Below are 19,551 nucleotides of genomic sequence, written 5' to 3' on the forward strand. Positions count from 1 at the left end.
TTTGATTTCTAAAATTTTATTTTCTACTATATTAAACTCTGAATTCCATCACACCAGCCTGGCATGGCCAGATGGTTAAGGCACTCGACTAGTAATTTGAGATTCGCGGGTCCGAATTCCCATCGCATAAGACATGCTCGCCCTTTCAGCCGTGTAGGCATTAAAATGTGATGCTCAATCCCGCTTTTCTTTGGTAAAAGAGTAGCCCAAGAGTTGGCGGTGGGTGGTAATGACTAGCTGCCTTCCTATTAGTCTTACACTGCTAAATTAGGGACGGCTATCGCATATAACCCTCGTGTAGATTTGCGCGAAATTCAAAATTCGTTCAGCCCTCTATCTTTGTAAAAGGTTGAAATACCGTTAGCTGTGTTGATTTAGGTTAAATATCCAATAGGATTAAAGAGTTCCCATCATTTGCAGAGTGTATGTGTTGACCTTTCTATCATTTTGCATTCAATGTTAATGATTCTCAGATAAAAGTGGAGAGAACACCTATATGCAATTAGTGTTACTATAAACCTGTCAACATATGCCTAAAAATTTGTAAAAATATCTACAGAAAGGTAAGAATATTAGTTTTTATTTATATAATAATAATGGTTAGAATAACTATTTATGTTGAATGATATATAATCCTTTAAAAATAAATTTTAGCAAAACAAATATATAAGTTAACTTATTAAGCTAAACACGAAATTTCAATCATTAAAAGAATTCAATATCCAGTCGTGGATGTTATAAAAACTGAAAACTATAAAGTTGATCATAATGATAAGAACTGGAGTTAAACAGTAGTGAGATATTTCTTACTTTTAATTATAAAAGGAAAAACCAATGAACATCCTAAGCGTTGATCAAACCAAACACTTTATGAAACTGTTTATAGCACTGTGGTATGTCTTGAAATTTAATATATATATTATAAAACTGTTTAAACCCTGTATTAATATAACGTATCTTTCTGAAGAATTTAAATACCCTTATTCTCCAATCTTCTGTATAGCTGTTACCAAAAAAGATATATAGGTCTTTGCACAATAAAAGCTTTTATGAAAACGTCTTTCCAAAAGAATAACTCCATCAAATTTACAATTATAATCCTGCAGAAAAAAAAACAGTATAATGATGTAGAATTTATTTTCTTTTATAAATACTAATTTCTAAACTCGAATCTATACGAAACAATAATCAACATAAGAAAATATTAGATTTCTGCCTTATACAGCATGCTTTATCAGCTTCATTAGATAAAAGAACAAGTAGATGTATACAGATTTTATATTATTTGAAACAAAAACACGGTCATATTCATCCATTACGTTTATCACAAACTTTACGTTTTTTACGTCTTAAATTGTGCATTAAATTCCAAAGTAAATATTTAGATAACAATGATTTACAAGGTTATAAAACAAAATTCAAATACACATAAAAGTTTTTTTTACATGCATATTTTCCTATTCCTGTGTCTAGTTAAAGAGCGAACTATCTCACCTCTTGGATGTCTGTCGGGGGACATAGGATCATAATTTGAAACATTAAGGTTTCCAACACCTGGTGGTGAAGAAGGAATTATATTTGTTTGGGTTAATGGCGAAGCTATAGAATCAATTGTTGACGTACAAGTACTCTCCGTTTCTGAAAATTGACTGTCTCCTTCATCAATAACAAGTGGATTGTCGTCATCAGGAATAGGAGGTAACTGACATTCGAAATTCCTTTCTTTATTAAGTTTATTCTGAGTGTTATCTCCAAGAAAACTGTACTTTTGTGAACAGTGTGTGTGGTTGAGAGCTACGTATTCTTGTTCCAGAGCAGTTCTAGCCACATTTTGTTTATCTGGTGAAGAGCAATATGAACCGTTGGGTCCATTAGAGTCATCAGAAAAAGCTGCAGTACCTCTGTCTAGCTGCTTATTGGTACAAAAAGTTAGATTCACACTGCTCTCTTCACAAATCTGGAAGTCTGAAACATTGGAGTCAACATTCGAATTTGATATTTCAGTGCTGCACTTGGTGGAAATGTTCAACGATCCAGATGTCCTGGTTTCCTTGAAATACCGGCTTTCATTTCTAAGTTTTTCAAAAACGTTAATTTCCTCACTTTTACAATGCATATCTTGTTCTCTCAAAAGCAAATCTCCAATGTCTTCTTCCCTCAGTAAGGACTCTCCCATGTACGACTGCATGCAAGCACATTCTTGTTCAATTTGCAAAAGGTTTACAACATCAAAAACATCCTGTTTTCCGTTTTTCGAGGATGGCTTCTGGAGAGAAATATCGGGATCTTCGAGAGATTGAAATGTTGGTGTTTGAATAAAATCTCCGTTTGAACTCAGATGGTAAGCATTTGTAATTTTAACAAGGGAATCTGCTTCTCGGTTACTAGATTCTTGAATATTTGTAGTTGGAGACTGTGTAGGTGACCGTTCGTTGCTGCAACACGAATTTGAAGAAACACTTAAAGACAAAACTTCCTTCCACGAATTACCCTTGTGAAGGCTCTTTGGAATTTCAGTTTCTTCCTTTTTTTCAAACAAATTTTCAAACATTGGTTTCTCATCCGCCTCATCTTCTTGGAATTCATCAAGGTTTCCAGAAAGGCTCTTAAGAGCAGCTTCAGCTTCTTCAATTCTTCTGGTAAATTCGTCGATATCAGAGAACTTTCTTGGATCGTCTTCGGATCTTTGATTATTTCCTTCTATATAGCTACAGTCTCCTTTTACAACTTTTTCTTTACAATCATGCCTGTACTGGCCATCCGCAACAAACTTAAAATGACCATTTCTTTGTTCTGTAATATTGTCAAGTTTGGTTTTCTCTATCAGTTCCGGTTTACCACCTTGCTTTAGATTATCATTGATACCAGCTTTCATGTTTTACACTGATGTTTTCTCTTTTTCAGTTCGAAATATATCACTAATTCAATTAATTTAATTTCATGAAGTAGACATTTCTAATGATTACTGAGGATTTTTTTACTGAACTAGAAAGTCCACTAATTTGTTACTGTTACGCTGGTTTTTACATCATTTTAAATATCTTTCATAGTTTTTATTGATATTTTTTTACCGGACCAATATTTGTTTGGTACTCTGAAAGAGTTACTGGTGTTTCATGCAAACGTTCTTGTTTAGTGACAAGATTTTAATAATATATTTACTTTTTTACATTTTTCTTTGACGGTGATTTACCAATCAAAATCTTATTGACTTGTAGTCACAGAATTATAATCATCAGTATTTCACCAGAAACATTCTTCAAATCCTTTATGACCTAGGGAGTTATTTTTGCTAATCTTCAGTGATGAGGTAAATTCTCCGTGTTCTTCAGAACTCTATAAATGAAACAAAAAGTTTATGTTTCAGTATTTTATCTCATGTAGATAATACAAACATAAAAATAAACATGTATGTCTGACTTCAACAGTATAAATAATGCGTAATCTCTCTCGGAGAAATAAGCTTTACAAAAGCAGCTGTACATTACTGACAACGTGTTTTTCACACTTATTATTTTTCCTCCAAGTGTGACAACGTTCACACATAATTTAAAAAATATATAAACTGTTTGTCTGCTTTCCTTACGTTAAACCTTAAATTGAAATTTACCGTACGTAGAATACAAACGTTTACCATATAATATAATATAATAGATCAAATAGATAATTTTAAATAATGGGCATTATTAATTCGTCACGTCTGAAAATCTTCCAATATAAATACAAAAATACAGGTAATAATTATCCTTTTTATTTTCCATGTCATAAAATCTATATTAAAACAGTGCTGTTTCGTGTAACAGAAGTTAAACCGAATATTTTGAAATATGCGTATATTATGAAATAATAAGTTATTAATGGAAAAAAACATTATATTTCTAATATTAAAAAAATAACAGTATGCTAGGGGTTTTGTATAAGGAGTTAAATTACTTCCAAGAAACATGATATAATACCAATATGCCTTGTTTTGATAAAATAATATTCCAGAAGTACCTAATGAATATGGTTTGTTTGTAATGTTTAATACTTTCATAAATATGTAGCAACTTTAGTGAATCAAAATGAGTTTTGGGAAAGTAAAGAAAAGAGATTGTAGACCACTAATTGTAAACACAATAATACTTCTTTAATTCAGGTAAAGCGGATTTACCTTCTTCAAAGGTCCCAGTGAGATTTGACTTTATATGTAATATGGTTTCATATAAACAATATTACTGATTGTAATAAAATCTTTTTTTCTGTAAAACTAAATTAGACTTGACTTTGTATGTGATATGGTTTTATATAAATATTATTACTGAGCTGTAATAAAATATTTTTTCTGTAAAACAAAATCGTTAAATCTTCCTTCTCTGTCTATCTACGGGCTCACGACTCTACAAATTTGGTATCGATACCCGTGGTGAGCAGGGCACAGATAGTCTATTTTGTAATTGTGCTTAAAAAACAAACAAATAAACCAAACTTCTATTTGATATCATGTAACTTCCTCGAACTTTATGTGATGTTTTTCAACTAATTATGAAAAATTTGTTAACTTGCTTGAGCGATGATAATTATTTTCTGAAGGAATTGACTTACAAAGGAAACTTCACTGAATGTTTACCAGAATTATACATGTGCTGAATGAACTTTCTCAACAATACACGTGTGAGTGACTCGCCACAAGTATACACAAAGACTAACGGAAATAATTTAGAAAATACTAAATGTGGAATTTGTTAGTAGTATTAACTAAATGTGGAATTTGTCAGTAGTATTAAGGAAATGTGGAATTTATCAGTAGTATTAACTAAATGTGGAATTTATCAGTAGTATTAACTAAATGTGGAATTTATCAGTAGTATTAACTAAATGTGGAATTTGTCAGTAGTATTAACTAAATGTGGAATTTGTCAGTAGGATCAACTCAGTCTTGTGAGAGTGAGATACTAACATTGAGAAACTTATCAACACAATGTTAATGGAATTCAGCATTCCAGCACATAGAAAAAAAGCGAAATAATATATAACATCGAGACTAGTAGGAAATTAATACCAACCAGAACATTACAGGCTTTTGAATCCTCCAACGACTGTTTGATTTTTATTCGTTTTGAATTTCACGCAAAGCTACTCGAGGGCTATCTGCGCTAGCCGTCCCTAATTCAGCAGTGCAAGATTAGAGGAAAGGCACCGCCAACTTTCGGGCTACTCTTTTACCAACAAATAGTAGGATTGACCGTCATATTATAACGCCCCACGGTTAAAAGGGCGAGCATATATTGAGTGACAGGGATTCGAGCCCTCGACTCTCGAATTACAAGTCAAGTGCTTTAACCAGCTGGTCATGCCGGGCCCCAACGGCTGTTTGTTTCGAGTAGTCACGCAAAGCTATTTAAGAGTTATCTGCGCCCAAAGTCAGTAACTTTCAATTAATAGACTAAAAAGAAGGAAGCTAGTCAACAGCAACCACCATCAACTCTCTGGATATTCCAATCGAATAATGAGATTTGACTGTCATACTTATAACGCTCCCATGGTTTTATATTGGAACTTTTTTTTGCGGTAAAAGAACGTTAACCATGAACCCTCAGGTCCACAGCTCGGCACGTTAACCACTAAGTCACGACCTGAGTTATTCTCAAATTAAATCGTTCGTACCTGGGTTGTTGGTTGAGAAACTTTTAAACAGGTCATGAGATCTAAGAGAAATATCATATCATGTTATAGTTTGTATCACAATAATGTTCTGACATCTCCACAGAACGGTATGTTTGTGGACTTACAACACTAAATACCGGGTTTCGATATCAGTGGTGAGCAGAGCACAGATAGTCCATTGTGTAGCTTTGTGCTTAATTACAAACAAATAAACAAACATCACCACAGGCAACAGAATAACATAAGTAAGAGACTCTTTTCGTTCGGATGTTTCCAATCTGTATAGTAGTGTTGTAGTAATTTATGTATAAACATCGTATTATAAATCACGAGTTTGTAAGAGTCATAAAACGATAACAACTCATATAATAACAATACTGAAGAAGAAACCTTTCACTATAATATGTAAATTAGACTGAGCTCATGGAATGTTATATGACTGCTTTACTTTAACTCTTTAAATATTGAGATAAAATTATGTTGTAATGAACCTGCAAAATAATATAAGAGCATGAATCTCTTCAGCTTTCAAAGGTTCCATGTTGGTGTAGGTACCATGATAGTGGCCGCCAGTCTAGCAGAAGCATCGTAATAAAAATCCCTTTATGTTGACTGACTGTTCAATCTCATCTTCCAACTCAGTATTTCAACAGTGGCGATAAAAGAAAGATCAAATTATGAAACATTTAGTCATGAACATCTAATGAATGATCAAGAGACTAGATTATTAGAAAAGCTTATACATTTTAAGAAACATCAGAAACTGACCAAATTTGGTTAATTTTTCAGCAGTACCAGAATTCGATTTTTTCCACCAACAGTGTGAAAATAGCACTAAAATTCTCATAATATAGCTTACAACCAGTCAAGTGCTTGTTCATTTGAAGTTAAGCACAAAGCTAAACAATAGGCTATCCGTGCTCTGCCCACTACAGGTATTGAAACCCTGTTTCTAACATTGGAACTCTGCAGCGGTCAATTGCAATCAGCAGTTTGAGCATGTGTGATGTGTAGATTACAAACAATAGAACGTGAATCACTGTACATATGTCATGGTGATCTGATGATCATTTGTCATCGTTTTCTATAGTAGATTTTATGTATATAAACACACACGAAGCATTTGTTCTTGCTTTTATTTATCCTACTATGTATGCTGATGGAAGAGGTGTAATGGTGAGAAGAAAATGTTTTATGGAATATTTTGAGTCCTTAATGTATTTTATCAGGACGAATAACGTGCATAAATTATCTAGCATTAATATTAATGTTCACACCAAATTGCTGCATTTCTACCCCAATGGACAATATCAAACATATATTGTCTGAAATTGGTTCGAGTAGATTGATGTCGACTATAACTATATTCCTTGGCAAATAAAATAACATTAAATCACAATCAAAGTGAGTATCTTTGGGATGAATTTGAATAAAGCATTTACCGTCTAAAGATTATGCTGTAATTGCGAATGATAACCACAGGAAAACACACTTTCTGGCATCTTGTGAAGCTTATGTCATGTCTAGTTCAAGTTGTTATGGTGGTGAAAAGTGGTTCAACCCGATATTAAGATGAGAGTCCTTATAATGTGGTCAACCAATGTACATTACTTTCTAAAGTAGCTGGAGACAAAGTTATTCGAAAACAGAAATTAGAACACTGATTTTAAAACAATTATTGACGCAATTTAAGATATATCTTTATTTTTACTATGAAGAATCCATAATATCCTGTTTCCTTCATGTAGCAGCTAACATACTGGAGAACATTTCTTAATCACTTAAAGAACTATATTTCTTCCCCTGTTGTCAACAACATGAAGAGGTCAACATCCCTGATTTTGAGCTTTAGTGTGAAACTTAAATTAGAATCATCATAAGCCAAAGGAAAGACATACAATGTGATAATTTAATATTTTGAGACGTTCAAAAACATTATTCTTACCCTGGAACAGACTTATGCACCTGTCAGGATTATCAAATACGTTTTCGTGTATTCAGAGAAAAGAGAGCTAAATGTAAATACGATCGTGAGGGAAAAGGAATGCCGAAATATTGATTAAAATAAAAATAAATTTGAATAAATATAACTATTCTATTCAATCTATTTAATATCTTACTTTGAGTTAGCACTTAAATTTAATTATTTTAAATGCTATGAGAGGCACTAAAAGTACTCCGAAAGAAAATAAACTATACAGTTGTTGCAATTAATATTTGGTAGCCTGTTGTTAGTTCTTTAATACGGAGAAGGTTAATTATTAAGCTCAATCAACAGAGCAATAATTCCAAATTGGATCTTTCCATTTTATTAAATGAATCAAATTCAGTATTCATTCTTCTCAACAGTGACTTTGGATTACAAAGACAGCAGCTGAGAGGATTTCAAATGCTAATTTAGATGTCTCATTCTAGCCGTTAATTTTAGTGAGAAGCTTATATCTTTAGCTCTTTCGGATATCTTTATTTTCCCAAATATTTTTTATGCAAATCATATGAAGTGTAGTGCATTAGACTTCAAAATTACTTTAAAGATATTTGAGTATTCTCTCTAACCGTCAACTTGTCACCAGTATCTTCTTTAAACGACTCTATGTTTCCAAGTGCATCCACAATTTTATTTTTCTATACTCTTTTAACGACTTCTGATTTCTATTCTGTTTCATTTCACTTTTATCCTTCGCGTTTTTAATCAAGTTCTGTAACTTACATCCTGTTAGCAGAAAAACACATAAAAAGAGGGGTTTACTTTGGGGCTGTAATATATTCGCATACGCTCATTTGCTATGATCAAAATCTTAAACTTGTCTTTTTTCAATAATATTTAGAATAAAATGCCAGTGATTAATGTGAGTCTCAATGCTCTTCATGTTTGCTCAATGGTTTGTTTTTATAGACTGTATACAAAAAAATATCAGTATATGTCATTTCATGTTTAAACTACAAAGCCTTTCCTCGTCGGCCCGAAATGGCCAGGTGGTTAGGGCGCTTGACTCATAATCTGAGAGTCGTAGGTTCAAATACTCCTCACGCCAAACATGCTCGTCCTTTTAGCCATGAGGCGTTATAATGGTATGATCAATCCTACTACTCGTTGGTAAAAAAGTAGCTCTAGAGTTGGCGATGGGTGGTGATGACCAGCTGCCTTCCCTCTAGTCATACACTGCTAACTTAGGGATGTCTAGCGCAGATAGCCCACGTGTAGCTTCCAGCGAAGTTCAAAAAAACCAACAGACCATCTCGCACCCTTCCCCAAAGTGTAATTCATTTTCAGATTTAGCTATTCCCCTATAAAAATGAGGCTCAAACCCCACTGTTCGGTTCAACAAGAGTACCTCAAGAGTTGACGGTGGATGGTATTGCCTGACTGCCTCCTCTCTATAATATTTCACTTCAAAATTAGCGGCAACTAGCTCAGATACCCCTCGAACAGCTTAAAGCAAAACACAACGAGCAAACACCAATAAGACACGATACAGAAAAATATAACAGCAAATCTGAAGCTTATATCGCTTAAATTCATAGTTCGACCTATGCAATAGGCACAGCATTGTACAGCTTTGCGCTTAAAACAAGCAAAAATAAGTGAACTCAATTAAAGCTCACGACTAATTAATTCCAGCAATAAAAGATTACTATATGTATATTTAAATTTTCAGAGCCTTAATTTCATACTTTCTAGCCCTGTGTCTGTTCTTACTTGTATCACCCAACTTCTCTATATGTTCTGACTAACATCTAGGATTAATCAATTTAACAAATCTTTCATTAGTTCGTATTCTAGTTCCAACACAATAGCCTTGAGCTGATTTATTTGTTATCTCAAGTTATCTAAGTTATAAAACTTCACTTTAATCAAAACTTCTCCATTAGACTGTTGGTTGCATAACCAGAAGTTAACTTTCTATTACAACTAATTTTCTTTTAGTAGAGATCATATAGAATGTTATTTTATTGGTTTTCAAATAAATAAGCTAGCTAGTGATCACACTGCCATCTATAAGGTCAAATCTTAACTACTATACATGTGACAACGTACCTTTTCAATTACTGCATGATATGAAAACTTAAAGCAAGTAAACAGAATTCTCAGAATAAAATTAAAACTGGTACTGCTTGCCACAGAAAAACTATTAATATGGATATAAAATGCATACAATGCATCGAAATTCTAAACATTCATGTCAAAAGTTTCTAGCAATGGCACGAAGATTAAATTAGAAATATATATATATATATCATCGAAATGAAAACGTGTTATTTTTTCACGGCCAAAAAAATATCACTAAAATGTGGTTAATACAGTACTAGTTCTAAAAATATCGTGTAGACACGCATACGTGTAAACAAATACTAAGCGCATTCAACACATTGTGATGGCAACTTGGTGCTATCTACAAGTTGTTAATTTCTCTGCTGGGCAGTAAATACGCTCCATGATGTAGTGTGTAGACGTCAGCCAAATATTCATCTGTTTTCCTGGTAACTGTTTTACGGTTAGGAACTCCTAATTTATTTGAATAAAACTATACGAGAAAAGAGACTGTTAATTGGTACCTCTACGGAAACTAAGGCCTTCATAGTTTTCGAACCTTAACTTGAGGTATACTTTGAAGACACAGCTACTAACAATTGCACTTGCTAACACTAAAGAGTCTTAAAATTCTTCTAAAAAATAGATGGACTCTTCTGAATAGGAAGCGATGTCCGGTCCCTCTATCAAAACCAATGGTCAAATACAATCTTGTCAACACAATGGTGCAATATTAAACAAATCAATATAAAATCTTACAGAAAATATTACTTCTCATTACTTTACCTGTTGTCGTTTCCTTTGTGTCCAGATTTACGCTTTAAAAAATAACGAAGATAAAAATGGTATTTCTTTGTTAATACAAATTTAACAGCTAATCTAACATCAAACATTAGTTTTGAAACTATTAATAGGCGATTATTAGAGATATTACAGGTCCATTTGTTTTTCAGGTGATTCGTTACAAACAAGCAGACAAAATGCAACTTTAAGTTGAAGTATTCACTACGTTTCGATGGAAGATCTGCTAAAAACGTATCAGATACATTTTAAGGCACTGTTCGAGAAATACGAGCTCCCACCTTGTTACAGCTGTAGCAGTAATCTTAGGATGTCGTAGGGCAGCTGATCAATCAATTGAACTTACTCCCTTCGAACCGATCATCGCAAACCTACTGACGTAAGCGTGTATCCTAGGTTTGGTAAACACGCCTCTCCCCCATAAAAAAACTTCTAAAATACATAAAGACAAGAAGTTTCATGACGGAAAAAAGAAATAAACGAGCTCCCAATACAAGTTACGTGGCACTACAAGTTCATGTAAGAAAAATACTGAGAGATTAATTGGTATCCGGACAAGAAAGATTTACGTAATAAATCATATGAAGTGTTGTTAAGTGTGTAAGAGCATTTTTATCAGATGACGCAAACAAATCAATATTAGTGTATATCTACTTACAATTATGTCATTCTTACAAAGGAACAGTCCGTGTTGATTATAGCATATGCTGAAGGAACAAAATATGCAGTTGAGAAGCCTCAAATCGGAATTACAGTTTTCTGAACTAAAAATGGAGTTTGTTAATCGCCATATCTTAAGACATGTACGAACAACGATCAATCAGTTTTTAAGTAAAGTTCTTTAAAGCATCAAACTGTCTTCTTCCGATTTGATGACGTGTCAGTAGGGAAAACAAATAAAATTCCAAACATTTATCTAAACTACACTGTAGTCGTAGTAACTGAGAATCTCAATATTACACAAAGACAAAATGGAGAAAAATACGAAAATAGAAAGCTATAAATTAGGAAGTTTTATCGACCGATACATTCAGTTTGAAATACGTTGAGACTTGGATGAATTATGGTCACGCTGCTGCTAGGCAAGGCCAGATAATTCTTTATAGTGTTTTACAAGATTTTCCCATGGCATCGTTAAAATGCTAGTTATTACATTCGTCGCGGATATGATTTCGATTTAATACATTTTCCTATTACGTAAAGATCATGTTTGAACGTTAACAATCCAAACATTCGACTGACTTACAAGAAAGTCATTTTAGGTTAATCAGCTGTTTAATTTGCTCTTGCGTTCGGATTAGTTGGCACAAGATATATACACAAACGAAAACCGTTTGGCTAGGGCCGCGCGCCCTCTCTAAACGTAATAGTGAAGCTTCACGATTTTTTTTTTGTCGTTTGTAAATCGCATTAGCAACTTCGAGTGGTACAATAATGTGCATACACGTATATAGAGAAAGAGAAGAGAAAGATATTTGATTTATACATGTCTGAAATATCTGCGTTCCGTAATTAAACGAAGACATATAAAATACTTACCTTAAGAACGAACTTTAAAATTATAATTTAGACTATTACCATCTTCTGTATACCGTATAGAAATATGCTCTCTCTTCCTTCCTATTAAGAAAACATATTTCTTCAGACAATCCCCACTGCAGCAATAACTTGCTAAGGGAAAATATTAGAGGTTATTTTATTTTTGTCATCAGCCTTGGTATCATGAATAACTTTAAACTACCAAGTATTTCAATCATTTTAAAACAATTCTAGCATTATTTTTATACATCACACGATTTTAAATCACTGTCAGCCCCCTCCACGTTCTTTTTGTGTAATGTCTACCTTCCCGTAATTTTAATAAAAAAAAGGAAAGGTTCTATTTACAGAAACCAAACAATAACTCTGTCATATTTCCACATGCTTTGTTTCCAGAATTTTTTGTGGTTTAGCAAGAACAGATACAGTAACAAGTGGTTACAACATGAATCAGAGATTTCCTTTTCTTGCCGTTTTTTGTAACTGAACTCATATTAGTGTTCGGAATTTCCAACCAGAAAGGCACAACTGTCGATAGGGTTGAGTTGCTTACTATAGGTAAGCTGTTAGTAGAATTGATTGAAACGTTTATAACTCGTCTATATCTGTAAGTACGGTGCATGTTAAGTGTCACATCGCGAGCACAAACAAACCTTAAACATTCCCAACCAAAGCCTGGCACGCTAACCACTCAGCTACGCCTTATCCAACTAGAATTAGATGATCATTTTAGGAAATAATACGGTATTAAGTAAACAGTATAATGGGGTTCCTACATTTAAAATATATAAAAAAAAATGAATACTACGATCGCTTTAGAAACATGATGACAGAATAAATGGGATTTCGATTAAACTACATTGAACGTAAACTGGATAGGGGGAAAACCATAAATAATAACAGCGTCTTATTGACAAGTTAGGGTTTATAAGGGTCTATGTGGTTTAATAAGAAAACAAAAATTATTTCTGTAATAATTCTTTTATTCTCGTGCATTTCTATCAATTTTATATTTTATTTTACTTATTTCTATTCTAGAATGTTGTTTCGTATTTTATGTATTAATTCTAAATTAGTTTTTATCTACTTTTGTACTATAAATATGTATTTGTTTCAGCTTCTAGAAAGAAATATTCTGAACTACCATAGCATTTCATACCGTGTACTATATATGTATTATTACTATTATTGAAATGTTATTATATTATATGGGTATTAGACGCCGACCCAGCATGGTCAGGTGGTTAAGGCACTCGACTCGTAATCTGAGAGTCGCGGGTTCGAATCCCCATTACATCAGTCATACTGGCCTTTTCAATCGTGGGAGCGTTATAACATGACGGTTAATCCCAATATTCATTAGTAAAAAAAGAGGTGGCAGTGGGTGGTGATGACTAGTTGCCTCTTCTTTAATTCTACAACATACAAACAAATAAACTATTATAAAAAGAAGAACAAGTATATTTATTACCAGAGTTAATACAAAAACAGATGTAAACAGGTAGTTTATTATTATTGTGAAAAAATTACTTTTTACAACTGTTAACGAGCGACTATTGCTATTTTGAACGGGTGATTTAATCGACAATTAGATTTTCTTCGTGTTGTAGATAAAAGAAGAAATAAAAACATCTACAAATAGGTTTATTTACTGACACTTTACTTTACCACTAAAATGCTTATTAGAAAAATCTGTTTTGTGATTTGCTGTGGATTGTATGACATTTTACCCAAAATATAGAAAAACGACATGGAAACGTTAACTGAACGAACAAGACAAAAAAGGAATCCTTATAAAACTGAAAATAAAATTGCGTTCAGGATCTAAATGGCCGGGCATGGCCAGGTGGTTAAGGCACTCGAGTCGTAATCCGAGGGTTGGGGGTTCGAATCCCCGTCGCACCAATCATGCTCGTATTTTCAGCCGTGGAGACATTATGATGTGACGGTCAATCCTACTATTCGTTGGTAAAAAAGTAACACAAGAGTTGGCGGTGGGTGGTGATGACTAGCTGCCTTCCCTCTAGTCTTACACTGCTAAATTAGGGACGGCTAGCGCAGATAGCTCTCGTGTAGCTTTGCGCGAAATTCAAAACAAATCAGGACCTAAAAATAAACTGATTTGGTGAAATAACAGGCCATTATAATTCTGTAATGGAACTCTAATCTAATGTCTCGTGTAAATGCAGAGTTGAAATTAGCATTTAACTGCTTAAAACTCTCACTGGGCAAAGACTTGAATGAATAGTAACTAACTATTTGTAATGTTACAAAAAAACTCAAATATTTGAGAACAAAATGGTTGGTTACTAAAGAACACAAGTATCAGTTTCGTTGCGACTCTTAAAATATGTGGATATGTAAAAAGTGTAATTGGTTACAGATTAACTCAGTATTGTTAAAACCGCATTTAACACATATAAAAAGAAATTCATAATGACAATAATAAATAATTTATGCACCTAAAATGTATTAAAGCCGAAAAAAACACAGAACTATAAAAGTGTTTGGGCTCAAAGGACAATACTTTTGATTTCTGAAACATACGAAAGCTTTTTGAAGTTTATGAACGGATTTTACTATTTTAAGCAATAAATAACTCATTAATTAAGCTATGATAATAACAATTTCCGAATAAAATGTTTAAATAATGTTTTCAGGTCGCTGTTTGTGAAAACCGGATCCAATTGCGTGAAAATCTAACGAAAAAGTTAAAATAGGTTTTTTTCCTCCTTAAACATTAATAACTGAAATAGAAACATGGAAACAACAAAGTATTTGAGGTTTGTTTTTTTTTCCCTAGAAGATATTATCTTAAACTAACCAAACCTTAGAAATAATTAATGATTGAGAAAGGTCAAGTAAATTAATTTCACGTTATTCAGCACGATGTTGAAGTTCCGGATCCACGTGAATGGTCAACAATAAAAAATCTATTAGAACAAGCCACACGTGATAGAACGAGTTAAGTTAAATATTGCACAAACTAGGTATAACAAAGTTTGTCAAAAACACAATACCCCAGACATTATTTGTCACTAAAATGCGCGCTTCGGTTTACTGTAAGCATTCAAACCTATAAATTATATTAAACAAATAATTGGTCAGTAATTCGTTGAGTAATCCTTTCCTATAATGCATTCTATCAAAAGTATATTAGGAAAATAATCTGATACATGTGATCTATATTCCAATAATTTATTTTTACTATAAATAAAAATTTATAAATAAATTTACTCATTTTAAGTATCATATTCTATTCGATTAAAGATAGATAAAACACAATGAACCTAGATTCAGAGGTAAATTTCTATTTTTCCAATATTGTATTCCGTTGGACTAAAGATAGACAGAAACGTTCCATAAATATAGATTCACAGGTAAACAGCCAATATCCAATATCAATATCCTACTGGGGTTAAACATTGATGGAAACACGAAATTGAAGAGTCAAGCTCACGTATTCCAAGAATATTTGACTTCAAATTGGGTTCTTCTTTACCAAACTGTGTATATACGTTCTTTGAAGATAACCTTGAATGCGAAGGTGAATAATTATTATTCCATTCTGTTAACTTCTTTTTATTTATTTATTTTATTTTTTAAGCAGGATATAACTAAAGTACCAAAATAAACTAATTTGTAGTTGTTTGATGGTAGTTATCACTGCATATATAAACAATCAACATCCAGTTATTACTAGTATCGTTGATATATAGCCTGTTACATGACATATATATAACGGTAGAACAGAATATTAAATAGAAACACACAACGTCTATGAATGGAAACAAATATAGTTTGAATTTGTGAAACCCAGTAACCTATGAATAAAAATTATCTAATATGACAAGGAAAATAATAAAACAATTTATGAAATAAAAAGAGAAAACAATAACAAAAAATAAACATGGTGGATTATTTTCCATTACAAAACGAAGGCATAATTATGTTTTGCTGCTGGTATATTAGAAAATAGAACGTTTCAAAACACAAAAATACTGTTACTAAAACTTTGGTGAATAGAGAAAATAACGAGGTAAAGTTGTTTAGAAATATAAATTTAATACAAAACGTTTAATAGAAAATATTTTCAGACAGATAATTAAAATTGTATTCAGGATGTGATTCGTGTGGAGGATGAGCTGCACATCGTTTCTTACCAGCAATAATTCGAAAATGAACATAATAGCACATTTGTAAGTTATAATTTTGTTTAAGTAAGTCCTACCATTATATAATATGCAATTATGCTCTATTGTGAATCATACATTTTTAAAACAATTTTTCATACAATATTAAGTGAATAACATTTTTGCATATATATACTTAAAGAAGGGTATTAATTTTTCGGAAAATAACTACATTGTATAAATGCAAATTAGGTTTCTAACCACCAATAACAATACCAGATACAAAGAAACAGTTAATAAATCTCTACTTAAAACGGATCCTAAACAATGAACTTGAGCAAACGAACTGGTCTTATTGAATACAAGTGTTAGGATTGCATTGGCACATGTGTACTAGATAGGTGTACACGGGCTTTTCAGCTCAGAGGGTATCCACGTTCACCAGGGTTTAAATCACTTATCATAATAACCCATGATTGAAACTTAGGAAGAATGAAACAATGTGTTAACCATACAATATCTGCTATATCTTGTGTCAAAATGAAACAATGTGTTAACCATACAATATCTGCTATATCTTGTGTCAAAATGAAACAATGTGTTAACCATACAATATCTGCTATATCTTGTGTCAATAAAGTTTTTCGCTCATTACCACGACTAACCAGGCCGACTGGGACACGACAGACACAGTAGTGACTGAAATGCAATCCTCACCATCGACTTCTCAAATAACAAATAAAATTCGAAAAGTAATTATATGGTAATGGCAATCGGCCCAGATTGACTCATTTAAGTGTGTCACCATTAAGTGCAATACTTCCTTAACCTATTAGTCCAATGAAACGGGTTGCAAGCGATTTTTATCTTAAATAATTATTTTTACTATTAAATTATTTGAATAAGACCATATTTTTTCTTAAAGGCGATGGTGCTTGTGTATTTTATACTTGGAAAAATCTAACTCTTTTGTTTATTGTTATTATAAATGTTGATGAAAACATAGCGAGAAATTCTGGTATCTACAGGCTCTTCCTACCTTAAGAAAGGATGGACAAGATTTACATAATGCACAAAGTCTTGAAATGCTTTAACTAGGCACTGTAAAAAGCATATGACAATTTCAAGTAGAAACACTAAGCCTCTAGAAATGTATCAGTTTATTTCTAAAAAGAAGCAGAAAGCAGATATTGTTGTTTACTTTTAACATAAATACTTGGCTGATGTTATCAAACAAAACAAAGGTAACACCAGGAATGGGGCGAATACTTGAAAATCAGTAATTGGATACAAATACAAACACTTTATATTTTTTATTAATACGGACACAAAAACGAATACAGAAAGAATGTATTTGAATATGAATATGAATTTTTTGGAACGTAGCCGTAGATACATTTATGAATAATTTGTCAGGCAATATCCAATATTGATAAAACAGCAGTCGATAAGATTTCAATACTTTTGTTCTGTGAAACGAAATTTTAAAACTGAAACAAAGAAAATTTGAACAAATAATAATGTTTCAATACTTTTATTTTTCAAAATTCAACAACAAAATTTCAGAACAAAAAATGCATTTTTGATGGAGTCTTATAGACAGTATAACTGTCCATTGTTTTTTATGAAGATCATCTTGCAAATTTCTTGTCAGCAAGGCAGCAGCCAACAGAAGGTTTTACCTCAGATGTTAAACAAACGCTTAATGGGAATAGAGGATTTTAGAATACTCAGGTAGTGTTTGTCTGGTAAAAATAAAGTAAAAACGTTTTTTCGTGGATCTTACAGTAATCTAGAGGGTTACTTTCCTCAGGATGCAAGGGCCATCGTGGTATGTGTTGACCTTTGTGTCTGGTTTCATGAAAGCAGCAAAAATAGAAAAGACAAAAAAAAAATAGATTACTCATTTTGTGGGGAATGGTTTATAGTCCTCTTTTGGTTCCATGGTTTTAAGATTATTGTTCAGGAAACTTACATGACTTCTTCCTCCAGGTGTATTCGGTTATATTCATAGACCATTGGTCTGGGATCCAATGCCATAGCCAAACAGAAGAAGCTTCATTGCTCATATTATGTCAACTGGACATGAACAGGTTCCTTCAGTATAGAGACAAGAATGAAATCTTATCTAGACTACATTCCGTCAGTCTTAGTCAACGTCCCATAAGCCCATGGCACTACATAACTGGAAGTAATAATGTTCTGACCATGGGTGAAACCTTTTGCCTCTTCAACAGATGTCAGTATGGTCATTAAGTTTTCAAGCACAGTTCGACCATGAAAAGTCTTGATGTACCAGTACTAAATTATCCAACATCTGGGGAATCTTCAATAAATATTTAATCATCTTAATTTTTGACTTCCATCGTGTTGATGTTACTGGCCTCTTCTTCAAGTAGATCAGTTGCTTGCGTTGGTTTCCGAATGTATGACACGATGGCTGATGCTTTGAAAATTACTTTCAGCAGTGGTCTAGTTTTTTTATGCCATCTCTGACAACAAGCTATAGCGGGAAAAGAAAGAAATTTGGGTAAAATGTATGATGATTAAGATTCATCTAAATGTTCATCTTCTGCAATATTATCACCATCTTTCACACAAAGTAGTGTTTATAGTTCAAATCCAGACAAGCAGAAAGTTTTGATCATACTGGACACGTCATCAGATGTGACATTTGAGCCTCACTGCTGACACTAAGGATATTTATTATTTCATCCCATTTAGCTGTAATGTTATCAGATGTGTGACGCCCCTTGAAATACCTCCGACATGCTAGCATGATTATAGTTTGCGTTTTCCAACCAAGTATAAAATGACCAGCGAATCCAAAAAACTGCACAATTGTCTGCTACTCCAGATTTCTACAGGGACGTTGATGTTGAATACAAGTTGCAGTAGAGAGATGGCTTTTTGTTGGACTTCATCAAATCTGTTCTTGATCAACAGGACTGGTAAACATAAGTCGAAAATCCATAACTACCATTACATCTTGAAAGTAATTTTACTCCACCAAAAACAAGGGTTGCAATGTACTGGTAATCAGATTGGCGAGTTTATGATAGTAATGTGCTTCTGATAATAGTGTTTAGATTTATATTTAGCGTGAGTGTGTGTTTTATTATAGCAAAGCCAATTCGGACTATCTGCTGAGTCCACCGAGGGGAATCGAACCCCTAATTGTAGCGTTGCTGCACCTAAGTAGAAGTATCAGAGCCAAATGTAGACCTCATGATTACACTAGAAACACAAAACGTGTCTCAGTTACATAATGTTGAATATAGCTTATACAAAAAATAAAAGAAAACATATAATAATGAATAAAAATTATAAATACAGTTCACAAAATGAGAATTTTATTTTAAGTACAGAATATATTTTGAAATTAAAATTATACCGCTA

General features: G+C 32.8%; 1 protein-coding gene across 1 annotated transcript in view; it reads right to left on the reverse strand.

The window, feature by feature from the left end:
• Nucleotides 1-19,551, reverse strand: part of LOC143238453 (uncharacterized) — a 247,802-nt gene that overhangs the window by 63,306 nt on the left and 164,945 nt on the right. The window contains exon 2 of the mRNA XM_076478699.1: nucleotides 1,495-3,336. Coding sequence (XP_076334814.1) covers nucleotides 1,495-2,875 — 1,381 coding nt within the window. The 5' untranslated portion in view covers nucleotides 2,876-3,336. The remainder of the gene's footprint in view (nucleotides 1-1,494; nucleotides 3,337-19,551) is intronic.

Source organism: Tachypleus tridentatus, chromosome 13, assembly GCF_004210375.1.
Source record: "Tachypleus tridentatus isolate NWPU-2018 chromosome 13, ASM421037v1, whole genome shotgun sequence".
In the NCBI taxonomy this organism is placed as follows: domain Eukaryota; kingdom Metazoa; phylum Arthropoda; class Merostomata; order Xiphosura; family Limulidae; genus Tachypleus; species Tachypleus tridentatus.